The sequence below is a fragment of the Austrofundulus limnaeus genome, unplaced genomic scaffold (assembly GCF_001266775.1).
Source record: "Austrofundulus limnaeus strain Quisiro unplaced genomic scaffold, Austrofundulus_limnaeus-1.0 Scaffold742, whole genome shotgun sequence".
NCBI lineage: Eukaryota > Metazoa > Chordata > Actinopteri > Cyprinodontiformes > Rivulidae > Austrofundulus > Austrofundulus limnaeus.
This window is the reverse complement of record NW_013953144.1, coordinates 93,864-113,320: the sequence shown is the minus strand read 5'-3', so window position 1 is coordinate 113,320 and position 19,457 is coordinate 93,864. Positions and strand designations below refer to the sequence as shown.

General features: G+C 40.6%; 1 protein-coding gene across 2 annotated transcripts in view; it reads left to right on the top strand.

The window, feature by feature from the left end:
• Nucleotides 1-19,457, top strand: part of LOC106532276 (protein phosphatase 1H) — a gene marked incomplete at its 3' end in the record, with an annotated part of 30,583 nt that overhangs the window by 8,088 nt on the left and 3,038 nt on the right. The window contains 2 exon segments of one of the 2 annotated variants that reach the window (XM_014028298.1): nucleotides 8,812-8,977; nucleotides 16,827-17,183. In XM_014028298.1, the coding sequence (XP_013883752.1) occupies nucleotides 8,812-8,977; nucleotides 16,827-17,183 (523 nt within the window). 2 annotated transcript variants of the gene reach the window in all.

The window sequence follows — 19,457 nt, the reverse complement described above, 5'->3', positions numbered from 1 at the left end:
GGAGCTGAGAGCAGGGGGAGGGACTACAAGGTTGTTTCTGTTCAAAATTTTCTAAGTTTTTGGGTACCCAAGAAACTACATACAGCAGCTTTAACATTCAACATACCCTAAACTAAAATGTGGTGTGATGCAGCTGAAAATAATCCCCAGAAGATACTCCAAGCACCAACAGGCCCCAGGAGATCTTTATTTAAAATGTAGGCAGCAGGCAACATGCATTGCTTCTGGAACTGATAAACACCAACTGGGACCTTTCTATCAACCAACTGACCAAACGGCAGTCCAACAAGTCTAAAAGGCTTGGTTTTATGATCAGGGTCTGTTTATGGAAAGTTTTAAAACATTTAGCTTCAATGGTTAATATTAAAAGGTGAGGAAGTATTGTATTTAAAGACTCAAACATGTGCAATTCAAGTATTATTGATGCTTTTCAGTCACATTAAGGAGCATGACTTCCTTTATAATTAGTCTACAGAATAATCGCACATCAGTGTATTGTATATTGATACACGGCTGTGTGTATTATGTGTGTGTGAAGACACAGTGTGTATGAGTCACACTGGTGTAGCATCAGCAGATCTTAGATTTAGGATTTAGGAACAGCTGGCTGACCCGGGGGTTTTGTTGTGAAATATCAGCTCTGACCAGTGGAAGCTAAGTGGACTTGAGATCTGTTGGTTCTTAGAGGAGGGTTAAAGTGGTTCATTAAAACTTAAAGCTTGGAAGCATTTTCAACTGTGGCGTACGCAGCTGATGATGCTTTTACCATTAAAATGATACGTTTTTTTTTTCCCAAACAGATGGGTTGTTTACAGACTAAAATTAAACAGAAGATACTGAGGTAATGAAATGCTGTTTTTTTTTACATGTTGGGCACGTTACATTGATGAAGGTCATTCCTTATCCAAATGTATTAGTCAAGTTACTCAGCCAACTAAACACAACATCCCTGACAGTTTAGTCCACATTCTAGAGTTAAGGAAGTTCCAGACTGTTGTTGGCTTTGCGACATAAACTCGAGAGTGATGGGTTAATCATGCAGAGTGAGTTGCAACTTCACGGGTATCTAAGAGCTAAAAGTCTATCCTGATTTATTCTCACTTTTCTCCCAGTAGAGGCAGGAAGAGCAGTCCAGCTTTCTGAGGAGGATTCTGATGGACTCAGAGTGGATGCATTGTCTGGTCCAGTGAATATGATTGTTGGAATGGATCAGTGGTTATTGCTCATTCGTACTTGTCACCTTGTCTTTCTCAGCACACATCCATACCTCCTCTTTTGCAGAGAGGCTTCATTTCTTTTCCCTCTGCAGTTATACGAACACACCAAACACTGCTGACATTGTCACATGCCCTAATTGGTAACGCAAGTTGCATTTTCAGTTTGATTTGTCATAATGTTAAATTTTTTAGACAGATGTTTGTTTCCCCTCTTGTTTTAGAAATACACCCCATCTGTTGGTTGGTCTTGTGAGCTGGATGACTTGGGGGGAAAAAAATGAGGTAACACTTTTCGTTTTGGTGTCTGACTGCATAAAAGGTCCCTACAAAAACTGGGCTGCGAGGTGAAAACCATGCTTTCTAACTTTTATATTGCTTAGAAGTGTTGTTCTCCAAGGCCACCATGAGAAGGGGTTATCTGCAGAATCTAAGTGGGCGTGTCACAAGAGTGGGCGTGTCAAAAGCATAAACACTGTGGGCTACGAGGCCTACATGACGGTATCCTTAGATCCTACTTGATCTCTTTACAGCCTGACCCTGACCCCAACACTAAGGTTAACCAGGAGAAATATGACCCAAGTAGGGTTCTCCAGAAAAAGTGGTGCTGTACAGTAACGCCCCTTTTGTTCTTGTCCAATCAGGTAGTGCCGTACGGTATCGCCCCTTTTTTGCTTGTTCAGTCAGGTGTGTCCCTTTAACAAAGTCCATCAAATCAGGTGTGTCGCTTTAGAATTGCCTTTCCTTGTGGCACGCCCACTCGTCCGCACTCGTCCGCAGAGAACCCTACTTGGCCACCATTGGCTATCTCTTGGCTCTGCCCTCGCACCTGGTGGTGTGGTGGATCTGCTTGCCAGGATCCATCACTCTACACCGCCTTGGACAATAAAAATAAAAACCTTCCTCTGTTCCTATACAGAGGTTAATTCCTACCTGTTGAATATCTTGCACCAGAAACATTCCCTGTTCAGTTACAGTCCAGAAAAACACTCATCTCAAAAACTGCAAACATTCACTATTCAGATCTTTCAGTGACGGGGTCATCACTGTGCCACTTGTTAACTTTTGTTTTGTTGCCGTTACCATGCTGCCAACATGGACAACTTTCCTTTCTTCTGCTGTCAAATTCTGGGTTAATCTCTCATAGCTATCTGGTCCTGCAAAAGTCTTAAGATTACGTTTCTGCCTTATTTCTTTTTCCACACTAGGGCTGCCACAAACGATTATTTTTATTATCGATTAATCACCGATTATTTTTTCGATTAGTCGACTAATCGGATCATACATTAATTGAATATAAAACATATATATATATATATATATAAATATATATATATATATATATATATATATATATATATATATATATATATAAGAGCTTATCACACCAGAATGCAGCTGCTATTATATAACCATGGTTAGATTTTAGCTATATGCTAACTAAAAATAATTGCTGTGGAAGGTAAGTTCTGCTCTGCAGATATTACACAGGTTTCTCTTTCATTTTCTTAAAATGATCCCACAATTTGAGCTCTGTTGTCAGGTAGCCATGATACCAGAGCCTGTCTGTATAATGTCTTGTGACGTCCACGGCCTACCCCAGTTACCACTACTGTGCATGTGTGTCAAGGACAGAAAGGCAGATGTGGCAGTGGAAGGTGTCAAAGCAGTTTGGAGAGAAAAACAAAGTAAACAAAAAAAGAAAGAAAACGATTAATCGATTATTAAATTAGTCATCGATTATTTTGATAGTCGATTAGTTGTTGACTAATCGACTAATCGTGGCAGCCCTATTCCACACAAACTTTTACCTTTGTGCAGATACAGTATGTCTGATCACATTGAGTTGAGTAAATCCTGAGCAGAGAATATTCTTATTTTTCTGTAAAGACACAGAAGTTGCACTAAAAGCAGTTCTAGTCCAAAGCCAAAGCTCATTATAAATATTTTGCAGAACTTTACCAGAAAAGACTTGTTGACCCAACAGTGGTGCAGACCGTCTTTACATTTTATTTTATGTTTGGTCTTCACCTACCATGTTGCTGTTGTTGTGAGAGAGTAAAAGCACCAAAAGAGCAAAGATCTGCTGTCACGGGGCTTCTCCTCCTCCTCGTGGGCTTCATCTGATCCAGAACCATTAATGTGTAACCTCAGCAGTTGTGTGATCAATACTCAGTCAATGTGCTTGTCTGTAAACTAAACACAAGCACCACAGATGAAGTGTTTTTTTCTGCAGCCGTTTGTAGATGATGACATGTCAGCAATTTGGCAACAAACTGACTGACTCAGCATAAAAATCTCTGTAGAGAAAAAATAAGTAAAAACTTAGTTTTTAACAAGTTCTTCTTGTTATTAAAATGTTTATACTTGTTTAGTTTTAGAGCTTTATCTGTATACAGATGGTCTTTCACTCATTATTTATTTATTTATTTATTTATTTCCACATTTACAATATTAATAGTCCCCCCTCTTTTAAAGAGGCCTCATGTTGTCAGTGTTGAACTGTGAAGAAGAGGCACATGAGCAGAATCTCATACAAAGCCTCCCAGTGCTCGGTCACATGACGCAGCACATGTTCTGGGCTGTTTTGCTCTGAGGAAGGAAAACAGAAATTCAGTTTCAGCTGAAGGTCAGTTTTTTTTAACTCCATATCTAAAAGGTAAACAAACAAATAAAAAAAAACACTATACAAAAGCTGATTAATAGCACACAAGTCTGTTGCTTACATCAATCATTTAAATAGATTTAAATTTTGAAATAAAAAAGTAACCATTTAAACCGAGCCTAAAATAAAACATCCATTATGTTTGATCAGTTTTGATGTTACTAGCTGCAGAAGAAAAACCACTCGAGTTTCTGTAAATGTTCTTGAAACGTCACTTTAACCCTTCTGATCCCTTTTAAATTAAATGTGGTTCAGTATAAAAGCAATATTGCAATAAAGTAAAATTTACACTTCCTGATTTATTGCAATCAAATAAGCAAGAGTTTTAACCACAAACACTATAATTATCTGTGCTTCCAGCTCTGTTTTTTCATCCCCACAGCTTTGCATCGTGTGCGTGCGTGCGTGCATGCGTGTGTGTGTGTGTGTGTGTATGCTCTCAGTGGTAATGCAATTGACGGCTCATAATGTGAAGTGACACCAGGTCCTTCTGTTAGCGTTGTGAAGTTCATGCTCTATAATACATCTAGCACAAACTTTGCGTGTTCCTGCAGCCCAAGAAGGTTCTGAAAGCTTCAAAGACTTCAGTCAAGCTCAACACTAAACAAAGAAACGTGTCCACACATGTTAGGAACATGAATAATGTTGACATCTTATTTGACAAATGGCTTAAAGCTTCACAAGTGAATTATTGCCCAAAGGCCGTTGTTTAATTTGGTTTGCCTACTTTAACTCCAAGTTGGATTCAAGGTTGTCTGGAAAAAAAGTGATTTATATTTTTGGTAACTTCTATGGTTCATAATTGCCACTTCAAATACTCAAATACCATTTTTTAGCGAAACTTCAGCTGCAGCATTAAATTTATCTCAAAGAAAGGTTGCCGAAGATCACAGCATGGATCGGTGATGGCAGATGTGAAGAGGTGGGCTAACTGAATCTGACAGGCTGGCCCCTCAGACATGGCTCTGTCCTCGAGCTGTTGTGCACCGCTCCTCCTCTCATATTAGAGATGAAAGGCTGTTTGTTAATCCTGTGATCTTCCAGGGTCAAATTGAGCTCCCACACAAACAGAACATGACTGAAGGTTACAGACTTTTGTTTCAGTGAAACATCTTTCCTGCAAGCTTTGTGTTGTCCTGCTTAGTCACTGCTTCCATGATTGACTTCTGTTCATACAAAGTTCATACAGAGGTGCAAAAAAATTAAATAAATTCCCCCCCCCCCCCCCCCAACTAAAAATTATCTGGACGCACCACTGATTTCTACAGAGCCCGTTTGGTGGCATTGGATTAAAAAAATTATATTGTGGCCAAGCGTTAATTTTGTCATTTCCACGAGTTATTTATTGCAGCAATTTCCATGCAGAGATTGATTGTTTACATGGACAATTTTGAATTAATGTCATTTTATTTTAAATATAGGAATAAATTCCTCCGTCACTTCCGTTAGTCATAAAAGTATTTCTTGGTGTTATCGGTTACAGCTATAAAACACAGGTGACGAAGTCGAGTTGTCCAAAAAGATTTATTCTCTTTTTCAAAGCTCCTCTCTCACATCTTTTCTTGGCTGCAGAAGGAGTCAGCTTTATGTTGTGTCGGGAACACAGTGAAAACTCTGTTTCCTGACCTAAGTTCTTTATTGTCATCTCATTAATAGGCTACTATGAAAGATGAATCATTTATATTAACATACACAAAATCATAATAAGTGCGGGGTGCGCTACCTTTAAACAGTTTTCAAAATGTGTTCAAAATCTGACTCCAACAATGTCTGTATCATGCTGTAGGCCTACACACTGCTAAAAATTATCTTGTGGCCACGCGATAAATAATATATCACAAAGAGTTGAAACTAGGGATGTCTCGTCTTCAACATTGATCTGAGTCATTACCGTCCACCACCACCAGGTGACAAAGTTTGTGTCTGTGTCAACCAGAATCAAGATGGTCACAACAGCTAAAAGAGTTCAAAGTTCACAAAAATGACAATAAATCAGTCAATTTTCCAAATATTGATCAAAATTTTGGTCTGAATGTAGTTGGGACTAATCATCAATACATATGTTTTCCAGATTTGCTGAATTTTGGTGAGGTAGAAGCTAAAAGTTATTCACAACACATATAAAGTGTAACTGAATGCACCAGATTTTTGTTAAAAATGTTTCTGTTAACTGTTAGAGTTACCTTTTTACTTTTACCTTTATAGCAAAATGTCTTACGAAAAACTGGACGAATTTTAGTGAAAATAATTATTGGATGTAGCAATAGTTAATTAATTTTTGGAGTCCTTTTAATTCAACAATGTGGCCACAGCTAAGCAACATTAAACAACACAAAACTGGATCATTGGACCTTTCCTCTTTTATCCACAATTTCCTCTCAAGCTGTTCCACTCTTTTTCATTGCACATTGTTCTTTTTTATTTTAAAGCAGTTGTAAGGCAAACATGGAAATGCTATGCTACTCAACAGGTTGCTAGCTTACTGAAGGGTGAGTGAGTTTATGCCATCAACCTTGCTTAGCTGAGCCATGAGAGATGGAACAGCTAAAACCTCTTCTCTGCATACATCCCCCAGAATGCGCTTGTTTTGTCTACGACCGATAAGCTACAAAGCTAACATTGCTATGCTGGGACTTCCTATAGCTTAGCAATGCTAATACAGAAGCTAACACTTAGCGAGTCCAGATTAAATACTCCGCACAAGCCTCCACGGATAACCTTCATGATCGGCACACAGTCCCAGTTTTGTTACCAATCTGGAAAGCAACAAAGTTTTCTCTCACCCGTTTACCGGCCCCGACAATTGAATCGATCTAACAGTCACCCCGAAAGGCCTTCACCAAAGTTGTCCCACTCCAGCCTCGCTTGCCGTAATCTGATCTGCAGTCGGAACGTCGGGAGTCACCAAAACTGAAAGAAAATACGTGTTCAATAACGACTGAAGTCAGGTGAAAACACAAGTGTTAAATAAAATGATCTGTGATAGAAATAATTGCCATACAACACCAGAATTCTGGAGTGAGGATTTATTCAGCCATGAGCTGGCAAGTCAAAACCACACACTGAAGTCATAACAGGAAGTGGCCCAATAAATACAGAAACTTCAATGCCCGAGTCCGCCTCTGCTGGCCTAAAGCTGAATCACAGGCATTCATACAGACAGTCCTCAATCTAATGTTCATKCAGCTTTAATTATGTGTTGTTATTTTCGGACATGTATCTACTCTATTTCAATTAACACATTGTAAGAAATATAACAAACATTATGAAGGTATTATAAAATAGAAAACCCTAACTCTGTGTTGTATTTAATTAGTACTAAACTATAAATTTCTTCAAGTTCTGGATCAGAGTTTAGTAAAATAATCCACATTCTATTGGACATATTTTCTATTGATATTGATCACCGGTCTAACACGATATATATCGTTACTGTTTTATATTGATATTGATTGTCTATCGTGGTATATATTGTTATTGAATTATTGCCCAGCTCTAATTTAAAACATTATTCATCATTGCTTTACCACAGAGTCAGAAGACATGTTTTAATGAGTAAACTGTACTCTCTGATTATTCATAAGAACAACTTTAGTTCTTAGGATAATAAAGTTTTTTGGTTAACAATATTTTAATTGGACTTACAGAGCAGAGTTGTAAGTTTCCTGCTGATTTTATGACCCACCGTGTTTTCTTAGCTGGCTGAATCCTCGCTCTGCATTTTCATCCTCGTGACCTCTGACTGTTGTGTTTCCAGGATATTTGTATGTTATTATCAAAGCTGTGTTTTCAACATCGCTGCACTGTATATCCTACCAGAGGTCCTAGATATGTGAGCATTTTAAAACACCTGTTCAATTTGAACCCACACTAGTTTTTAGTGGTGGCTGCAGAGCTAACGCCACCCTGTGCTTATTTTTCTCCACATGTGCAGCTGCATTTCTGTTTTTGTGTCATTTACACTACATGAGTACAACTCACATTATCATGGAGATTATGTTTCCGATTTTATTGACTATTTAACATTGTTTTAGATTTTTAAAAACTGTCCTCATTAAGGGTCATTTTGAAACTCTGAAAGAGTAATTTGAAAGGTTTTTTTAGAAATAAAATACTCTTTCCTTTATCTGCATTCTTTAGATGAATAGCTTTCAGGAGATTTGTATCTTTGTTGTAACTGGAGCAGGCACAGTCACCTACTTTAAAAGTTGGCTCTAACTTATTCACAGCTGTGACTAAACCAGTTTAGCTACATATTTAACAAAATCTTAGTTTCTTTACAGCCATAAAAGACGCCAAAATATGCAACATTTCCTTGTGTTTGATTAGATTTTTTTATATATCATCCAAACATCCAATCATCCAACAAATGTACACCATTCTGTACAGAACGTCTAACTCATAATTTGTAATAAATGAAAGAAATAAGCAGAATTGTGTTTTATTGTCAACTATTAGGAGTCATTTGTTTACAATCAAACATTGATGAGTACACTTTGGACAGACGAGGTGTGTGACAGATATTGAATCAGTAAAATATCACCCAGACGTAAGCAGAGTCAAAGGGATAACAGCAGAACCAAAGACGCCAAGTTAAGAATGAGAATGGACAGAAGAAGAGTTATTTTGCTGAAGGAGTGATGGGGAACATTAAAGTAAAAGTTGGTGTTAAGATCAATGAGCTGAGATCTTCCCTCCTAAAATAATATTTGTTCTTTTCTAACGCAATTTTTACTAAAACCATGGTGAGTTTGAGTTACATTAACACCCAAACTGTTTTTTACTGAAACTGGTTCAAGGCATAAAGCTCGATAAAATACATATTTTGCTTACTTTTTACTGTTTTAACCTTTTTATTTTACTTGTTTCTGTATCTCATATCTTGGATTTTACCTGATGTTCTGTGACAGATGTTCTCTGTCCTCTCTAAAGGGTGATCAATGCGGGAAAGAGCACTTTGAATGAGGACCAAGCCCGCTGTGAGGTGCTGGTGGTCAAAAGGAGACCTTCAGGAAGCCCCATGTCCAACCGAATTCCTACAGCCCGCAGGAGGTCTTCTTTGCCTAACGGAGAGGGACTGAACCTCCAGGACAATCCAGTAAGTAAAACTGAAGTAGATTTAGTGAATTTATTGGGTCGTCTCCTTTTTTTAAAAGTACTTTTAAGATTTCCAGAGTCTTTACTGTCTTTATACAGTTAAACTGTCTGCCTGTTGTTTGTTCACTGCAAGGCATTTGAAAGAATTCAACTGGATTTTCGTTTGGATTGAAGATGCAGCTTCAGACAATTTGTGTAGCAAAGTGATTTAAACAGCAAAGTGCAGATAGCCCGCTCTCACAAAAGGTTCTTGTTGATAAAGTAATGTTTCACAAAAAACAACGTATCTCTAAAAGTTAGTTCTTTTACAAATCAGCCCAACAGCATAATGGCCTTTTCCTATCTGTGCATGGGACAACAAGCTGTAAACTAACCAGTTGAAGACCTAAACTGAATAATGGTTGTGATGGTAATAAAAGCACTGGCAAAGGTTCATTTGGCTGATGTATTTTGTAAGAGTCCTTTCATTAAAGACACTTTTAAATCGTTTTATCAGGCTATAAAATAAAGAAGTCACACAGTGGTGATGAAACCAGACAGTTGTGTCATCAGCATAGTGGAGCTGCTGTTTGTCCTAAACAATAGATGTCACTACAGAAAAAAAATACAACCTCACAGCAAGGATAGTAGCATTTTCCAAACACACGTTTAATATTTTCGACCAGTTTTACACAGCTGAGAATAAATTCACAGCAGAGTTTTAATTAAAAATGCTGCTAATGCTGTTCATGGTTCCTGTGTATACTGTAAAACTATTTCACTACCCAAATCTAATGTCCACCTTCTCAGAATCATCACCTAAATGGAGTTTTATTTAAAAAGAAGCACATTACAGCCAGGCAGTTTCTGGAAACATTAGTGTTTTTTCATTGTTGATCGGGAAAAGATACACGTTTACACAGTAAGGGTGTACTTGTTAAATCAGCTGTAGTTTCTGTGTCAGGTCACCGGCTGGGATGTGAATATCTGGCAACACTGATGCTGGTGGTTTTTGCCTTTCATTGAGACCCACAGTAGACAATTCAGTCTTGAATTTGAGACAAACTCCATCCAAAATGATAAATACACAATCCTTTGACTGGGTCACTAACTGGTGAAAATGTTGAGATGTACAAACAGCTCTCTGCTGTCCACCATTGTTACTGTTGTTCTTATACTTACGCAAGCACAGAAAAACTACTGACTGTAGCCGTCCGTAGTGTGCACATGCAATTTCACACTGATTATCAGGCATTTTCAAACAACCTTTGCTTTGAGACTTGCATCCAAAAGCTTTGATGTGAGAGAAAATGACCACTCTTATTGTGTACATACAGCCAAAATGCAGCAAAAATGCAATGGTTTTACTTAAAGGAGACAAGTTATGCAAAATCGACTTTTTTAGCAATTAATTGCACTTTTTTGTGTACTTGGACTATCTAGGAGCACAGAAAAGTTTAATTTAGTCTCTCCTGGTGCTGCAACAAAATCTTTGTATTCCTTTAGGGTCATATTTTTCCAACCGGTTCAGTTTTATCTAATTTCTGTAATGTTTTCTGAATAATTACATCACATTATTTGCAACAGAACAGACAAATAAAGTTTGGATTTACTAGCTACAATGTTGTCGTCTTCATTCTCCTCTGGCCCTGGGTCAGACTCTGGCGCCAACATGTAAGGCTGGATGGACAAGTCTTCCCTTGTTCACATCTTTTAATTCATTTGTCAATAAAAAGTTGCTGTGCAGCTATATAGTCGTAAACCCCTATATCAAGCTAGAATGAACCGGTCTGGAAGCTGGAGGGGTCAGATTTTGAAGTGCCTCATTTGGATCTAAAGAAACAGCCTTAAAGCGTGTTGATCTGAAACACACATCAGAAAAAGGGGTGAAAGAAGGTCTTGTGGAGTTACAATAAGGAGGAATTCAGACCAAAGCATTGCAGTTCCACTTTATAAAGTCCCCAACTGAATGACTTAAATCTGAAAAGAAAAAAAAGAATTTAAATGCAAAAAAAAAAGTATTTATTAGCATCATATTTCTTCTTTTAAAAATTGGTGTTGTGTGTTTGTCTTGCTTTGAATCAATCACTTGAACTAGATGGATGGATGCTGAATGATAAAATCCAAATAAAGAGGATTTTGTCTTTGCACATCCTCGGGGCTTGTTGCTGGGAGCCAGCCTTCTCTTATCGTGTCCCAGCAGTAGTTTACTGGGGCGTACACGCCTTTACGAGTTGCTGTCAACATCTCTCACATGCAAACCTTAAACCAACTTTCTATGAAAGGTACTTTGTGTGAGATGCAGCACAAATGGAAACTGGATTTCATTATGACATGAACAGTTGCTGATGTTTGTTTTGTTCAGCGATACAGACAGACAGACAGTGTATTGACTTACCTAATAACAGCAGTTACAGTCAGTTTTTTTCTATATGTTTGTTCTTTTCTTTAAAATAACTGCAAATGTTTTCAAACATTTTCTTTCAGTCTACTCTGACTTTGCCAAGGCCCCATCAGAGCCTACAGCAAACTCATGCAAGTACCTCATGACTCATTTCTGCAGTGATATTGGACCAATATGAGTGCTGTAGAGCCTCTCTAGATTCGTGCTTTAGAATCTGCTTGCACCATATTTAGAGCTATATTTAGAAAACTAGGTTTAGACTGTGATTAAACAGTATGTGCCAGAAATGATGCATAAGAAATATGTAGTTTAAACTCCTTTCCTTTTTACTAGTGCAGTGATTTTAGTGGATACCTGAAGCATAAAAATGAACTGTTTATTTCAGGAGGACAAAGGATCACAGAGGGCATGTGTTTTTGAAAATGAGAAATTCAAAGGTCTGCCATAAAAGAGCAGGATCACAGGATCTTGTTTTTTTTTTTTTTTTTTTTTTTTTACTGTGTGTGGGAGGAGGGACCTTTTTAAAGATCCACAAAGAGGAAACCCAGTACATAAAACCTACAAAGAGATGCAAGAGCAAAGTGTAACAACACAGTGCACCAGGCCCATCCATTAATGGGCTGTTTGGACTTCCGATCAGATCACTGACCTGACCGCTGCAGTCCTCTTAGCTGTGGGTTAACTTCAGGTCAGTGTATAAAGAAGCCTTCGACAGTTTAAGTAGTACTGAGTTACCACAAGAAAAAAAACGAGGATTTTTCAACTCATGTACACATGCTTCTTCAATCACATGGGCTGAAAATGTGAGCAGCATCCATCCATCCATCCATACGTCCATCCATCCATCCATCCATCCATCCATCCATCCATCCATCCATCCATCCATCCATACGTCCATCCATCCATCCATCCATCCATCCATACGTCCATCCATCCATCCGTCCATCCATCCATCCATCCATCCATACGTCCATCCATCCATCCATCCATCCATCCATACGTCCGTACATCCATTCATCATCTTAACTAGAGCTGCACAATATATTGTTGGAGCATTGTCACTGTAATGTACATGTGTGCATTAATCACACTGAACGTCCTGCAAAACAAAAAAGAAACATATAGGCTTACAGGAGGCAAAATGAAACCAATGCAATTTCTAGGGACTAAACTACCTAACCGTAAGTTTTTGCACTAAACTGTGAGAAAAAATGTAAGGACTTCTATTTTAACGAGTTGCTTCCGCTGGCAGAAGCGGGTATTTTTGTCCAAAAAAGTTCAAACTTTCATTTTGTTGTGAAACTTCTGGAACAATAATGGTTTTTCAGCAAATTGTTATCTATGAATTCTTGAGCAGTTTTGATGAAAGTAAGGATGATGAGCAAATTTGCTGAGAACTGGAAGAAAAGAAGTAAAATACAGTTAGCATGAATGCTACATTAAAGTGTGACGGTTACAGAAACAGACAGACACAGAGGAAACATGTTAGGTGGTAAAATGCAATCACGTTTACACTTGATAGAAACAAACAGGTACTCATGTCCCAGCAAAATAAAAGAACTAGAATATCTCTCAAATACAGACAAAAACATACTTGTAATATGCAGAAAAAGAGGTAAAATCAGTTCAGGTATCAACAAGATGGCAGTCAAGTGTTATTCAAGTCATCTTATGAGAATTCCTGTATTTTTTCATATCACAATATACAGTATATCGCAGGGTTAGAAAAAATTGCAATGTCAGTTTTTCCAGTGTTGTGCACCTGTTAGATAGAGCTTCAACTCACATCTCCGGGAGAACTTTGAACACGTTCCGGGGGAGGTGGGGACATTGAGTCTGAGTGGGCCATGTTCCGTGCCTCCATTGTCCAGTTGGCTTACCTGAGCTGTGGCCATAAGGTTGTCAGTAGGGATGGGTACCTTTGACGTTTGAATCAATTCGGTACCAATATCCGGTACCTGGGAATCGGTACCGGTACTTAACGATACCAATTTTCGGTACTTTGTGTGTGTGTTTTTTTTTTTTCAATAATAAACTTATTTTTTTATTTAACATATTTCTCAATATATGAAATTAACAAATGTCAAGACAACATCCAACTCTTTGTATTGTAACATCAGTTATGTAACTTATTTCTTTAAAGTGCAAACTCCTTGAAAACAAGAATGTTTTGTCTTATTGCACAAAATAAAATACAGCTCCACCTGTTTCTATTGATGTCATTTCCCCGCTAGAAAAATTGTGTGGTGGACATCAGTGGAAGGCAAATAAGTTTAAATCAAATAAGCAAAAGAGGATGTAGTTAAAATTAATAAAAGGTATCCAAGCTACGTTTTGAGCATCCAAAACGCGCCCAACGCTTCAAGCTGGCTGCTTGTGCTCTTTCAGGTCAGGCGCGTTCGGACTGTCGGCAAGTGCCTCTATTGTTTTCTTCTGCCAGTCTCTGTTTGATTGCGGTTGAAATAAAGAAAGTGGCGGTACTTTATTTACTTTGAGCAAGCGAACGTTGTGCTCACAAGATAATTAATTCACCAGATAATTCAGAGGCGATCTGTTAGGCAAGTTTTACTCCAGGAGCTGTGAGGCTTTCATGCTACATTCAGACTGAGCTCTGCCTCTATTTACCAGCGGCTGCTGCTGCTGATGTCATTATGTGTTTGCGTGATGCTATGATCAGGACAAGCATGGAAAACTCACCACTCTTACGCCAAACCGGTCGCAATGATGCGTTTAGGTACCAAAACATGGTACCGTTTGATGTTATGTGAATAGATATTCGGTAGTACCGACAGAATTTGGTCTTTACGTCAAAAAGTATTGAATTTGGTACCCATCCCTAGTTGTCAGTGCCTGTTGTGGGGGCAACCCTCGAACCCGCTGGTGGACACTGGCGGTGAGGGATGCTGGCATGCTTAATAAGGAGTCCTATCAGGCCTTTTTGGCCTGTGGGACTCGGAAGCAGCTGATAGGTATCGGCAGTCCAAGTGGATTGCGGCTCAGATGGTCGCTGAGGCATAAACTCGTGCATGGGAGGAGTTCAGAGAGGCCATGGAAAAAGACTTCCACATGGCTTTGAGGCAATTCTGGTCCACCATCCAGTGTCTCGAGGGGGTGTGGGGGCGGTTCGCCACCAACACTGTTTATATTGGGGATGGTGCGCTGCTGCCCTCAACTCGGGACATTGTGGGTCAGTGGGTGGAATACTTCAAAGACCTCCTCAATCCCACTGACACGTCTTCCCATGAGGAAGCAGAACCTGGGGACCCTGGGTCAGACTCTCCCCTGGTGGCAAGGCGCCGGGGGTGGATGGGATTTGCCCGGAGTTCCTTAAGGCTTTGGATGTTGTGGGGTTGTGTTGGTTGATGCGATTCTACAATATTGCGTGGACATCGGGGGCAGTTCCTCTGGATTGGCAGACTGGTGTGGTGGTCGCCCTATTTAAAAAGTGGGACCGCAGAGTGTGTTTCAACAATAGGGGATCACACTTCAAAGCCTCCCTGGTAAGGTCTATTCAGGGGTCCTGGAGAGGAGGGTCCATCAGATAGTTGAATCTCAGATTCAGGAAGAGCAGTGTGGTTTTTGTCCTGGTCATGGAACAGCGGACCAGCTCTACACCCTCAGCAGGGTCCTGGAGGGTGCATGGGAGTTCGCCCAACCAGTCTGCATGTGTTTTGTGGACTTAGAGAAGGTGTTCGACCATGTCCCTTGGGGACTCCTGTGGAGGATACTCCAGGATTACGGGGCACCAGGCCAGTTGATACGGGCTGTTAGGTCCCTGTACGACCGATGCCAGAGCTTGGTCTGCATTGCCAGTAGTAAGTCGGACTCGTTCCCAGTGAGAGTTGGACTCCACCAAGGTTGCCCTTTGTCATCGATTCTGTTCATAACTTTTATGGACAGAATTTCTGGGTGCAGCCAATGTGTTGAGGAGATCTGTTTTGGTGACCTTAGGATCACATCTCTGCTTTTTGCGGATGATGTGGTCCTTTTGGCTTCATCAAATCTTGATCTCCAGCTCTCACTGGGGCAGTTCGCAGCCGAGTGTGAAGCGGCCGGGATGAGGATAAGTGCCTCCAAATCTGAGACCATGGCCTTGAGCCGGAAACGGGTAGGTTGCCTTCTCCGGGTCAGGGAGGAGGTCCTGCCCCAAGTGGAGGAGTTTTAGCATCTCGGGGTCTCTTTTTCACGAATGAGGGAAGAATGGAGCGGGAGATCTTCAGGCTGATTGTTGTTGCATCTGCAGTGATGCGGGCGCTGTACCGGTCTGTCGTGGTGAAGCTCTCGGTTTACCGGTCAGTCTACGTTCCTACCCTCATCTATGGTCACGAGCTTTGGGTAGTGACTGAAAGAACAAGATTGCGGATACAAGTCCTTCGCTTATGCTAGTTCACACCGAACGCGTTTTAAGCGGCCAAAAAGCACAAAACGCCTCTCGTTGGACGCACTGTGTTCAGACCGAAGTAGTGACTGAACTAGTGTTTAGACCAGAACGAGAAGCAGCAGCTGGGTGTGGGAGGAGCGTGTCCTCGGCGGGTGAATAAAGATAAAATAAAAGAAAATGGCTTTGATTTATTTACTAAAAAGCAAGCAAACGTTGCGCACAGCAGATAATTAACTCACCAGATGATTTAGAGGTGATTTGTTTGGTTAGTTTTGTCACTCCAGAAGCTTCCAGCTGATGGACTTTTTTTGTCCCGAGCAGCTGATCCACATCGGTGCTGATACATCCTGCCAGAAAATCCAACTGCACATGGTCGATTTCAGGTAAAGATCTCCAGTCCGTCTGTTTCAGTTTTCAGTGGGAGACGTGCTGAGCGGCGAAAAGTTCAGATATTTGAACTCTGGCGGCGGCTTTGGCGGCGGCTGCTTCCGCAGCACTGCATACATGGAAAAAACTCTGCGCCCCTTCCGCCTTCCTTGCGCGCTCCCCAAAACGTATGTGACGCGACGCACGATAGAGGCGCATCCACCATAGACTTTGCATGTAAATCAGCCGCTCCTGCCGCTCAAAACGCGTTCGGTGTGAACGTACCATTAGAGACAGGGTGAGAAGCTCGACCATCCAAGTGGGACTCAGAGTAGAGCCGCTGTTCGTCCACGTAGAGAGGAGCCAGTTGAGGTGGCTCAAGCATCAGGTTAGCATGCCTCCTAGACGCCTCCCTGGTGAGGTGTTTCAGGCATGTCCCACTGGGAGGAGGAGGACCAGAGGAAGACCCAGGACACGCTGAAGGGACCATGTTTCTCAGCTGGCCTGGGAATGCCTTGGGATTCCCCCGGATGAGCTGGCCCAAGTGGCTGGGGAGAGGGATGTCTGGGTCTCTCTGCTTAGGCTGCTGCCCCCAGAACCCGTTCCTGGATAAGCGGCAGACAGACAGATAGATTAGACGTTTGATAATATGAGTACTTAGAGATTATAATCTGATTACACTAATTAATATATTTTATGTTTGTGTTTCCTTGTATCCAGGACAGCTCTGAAGAGCTCACCTTTCATTACTGGGCATTGTTTGATGGTCACGCTGGCTCGGGGGCAGCTGTGGTGGCGTCTCGTCTCCTCCATCACCACATCGCCCTGCACCTTCAGGAGGTCTTGGAGATTCTCTGTACACCCAATCTGGTGCCCCCCACCTGTCTGGATGAGGAACCTATCAATCACCTCCTCACTGTGACATCTCATCGTGGCCTGACCAGGGCTGCTTCACTTAGGGGGGCTGCAGGGGCCCCTGGCTCCCCTAATACGGCAACCCCACGCTTTTTCACTGAGAAGAAAGTTTCACACGAGAGTCTGGTTATTGGAGCCATAGAGAATGCCTTCAAAGATATGGTAAGAGAATTGCACTTGACACAAAATCTAGATTTGAACATTTTTATACTGTTTGTATTTTTAATATTGAGACCTCAACCTTCTTTGTTTAAAATACTAGGCTGTTTGTTTTATAGGATTTGAAAAAATGCACAACATTCATTATATCCAATTCAATACACAGTTCACTGTAATTAAGAAGTTCCTTAAATGCAGCAGTGTGATACAAAAAGAAAAAAGGTGAAAGGAACGTCCTTGAATCAAACTAGATGTCGACCGTGCTATGCTTTCCACATACTACAAATCTTATCAGAACAAGGTTTTATTGCAGAACCTTAGGAAAAATCCATTTTTATTTAGAATACCGCTCTGAGTTTTACATTTTTTTGTTCTATTTTTCCCCGTCACATTATGGTCCTGTGGGACTTCTGCCTTCTGACCATCTTGGAATAATTTTAGTGTAACCTGAGGTGCTGAAGGGGATCAAAACAAACCCACCCCTGATGCTCCTTTGGCTGTGTCTCAATTCAGGGGCTGCATGCTCATGAGTGCGCATTTGTCGGCTGCATACGTCACTGCCTTGGGCAAAGGGCTGTCCCAATTCAAAGGCTCCTCATCATGCGGCCGAGGAATGCGACCCACAAAATTTTGAAAACTGAGGATGCGTCCATGTATCCTCATCGACCGACAATATTCTGGGATTCAATGCGCCATCAGCAAACTAAACAGAGAAACGAAAGCAAAGTTTTTATTTTTTTAACGAGTCAGCGTAGTTTGGAAATTCATCACGGACCGGAGAATTTGTTTTTAAAAGTAAGTTTAGCAACATAGCTAATGAAATTTATGCTGCAATAAGATGTTACATAAAAAAAAATTGCAACTACAAGTACTGATACTGGAGCTAAACCTGAATTATTAATGATCATTTATTTATTTACGTATGACATTTTAACTGTGAAGTTATTCTTCCAACGAAAAAAGACGTATAAATACACGTCCCGACGCATTTTACATCTGAAACCAATGATGAAGCCGATCGCTATGGTAACGGGGTAGTGTGTGGTCACGCAAATCTATGTCAAGCAAATGCTAGTCCATCACATTTCACAGCAGTTTTATGCAGCCTACCCTGACTGAGAAGGACGTGGGCCAGGTGGGCTACATGCTCCTGAGAACGCAGCCCATGAATTGAGACACAACCTTTTGTGTCGTAAAGCAACATTGTGACAGAGAAACAGTGGACATGTGGAAAGAGGCTGATGTGTTAATGAGTCATATGTTGCATCCATGTGTTGTACGACCGTCCAAAGTGACGCGGCTCTAGTCTATGTTTTGTCAGTGGGCATTGTGACCTTGACTTCCTGCTCTCAAGTTGCAACCATGATTTATTCCATACATTTGCATTCACACAGTGCACAGTATTTACATTTAAGTCCATATCTGTTTGGACATATACAACATTTTCTGTACATTACCACAATGAATGTTGAACAAAACATTCCAGATGCAGTTGAAGTTCAGACTCAGCTTTAATTAAGTGGGTTGAACAAAATGATTGCATAGAAATGTGAGGAACTAAAATGTTTTTTAAACACAATCATGTCATTTTCAGGGACTCAGAAGTCACCACACAACGTCAATGTTCCTGAGTTCTGCCTGACACTTTTTAGTTCTCTGATGTTCACTTCTTTTCTGAAAGCTCCCATCTGTGTAGGAATGACAGCTCCATCTGTGATTTCTGAATGGCCAGGGGCAGTAGAAATACGGACTGGTCTTTGAGGCCATTTTGTGGAAATGTTCTGTAAAAAGCATATAGATGCACTGCGACAGCTGCCACCATTCTCCCCCATACGCCTTGAAGTGTTGCTTCTGTGATGGCAAAATACTTCAACCTTGTGATGTTCATTTTGTGCACACTCAGAACTACTGCAGACCTATCATGTGCTATTACACAGATGGGGAGCCCACTGTTTTCCTATTATGCACCTAACAACCTGGCCAAGACCCTAAATGCTCATGCACATTCTGACAAACTGTTGTTAGCGAGTGAAGTAAGCAGCTTTTGTAGTGAGATAGCTTGTTTCACCGGTTCATATCAGTGTTTTCTTACGACAGAATAGAATGGGTGCCACTTTCCTGATTCACAAGAATAACCTTCTGTATTTTTGGGACAGAAAAAACTGACAACTAGCTGACATTGAGGAGATGTAAAGCAGACATATCATGCTTTGAAATCCTTCTTTTTTACATTAAACTCATTCAGGTGGGGTCTATACATTATATACTATATATATA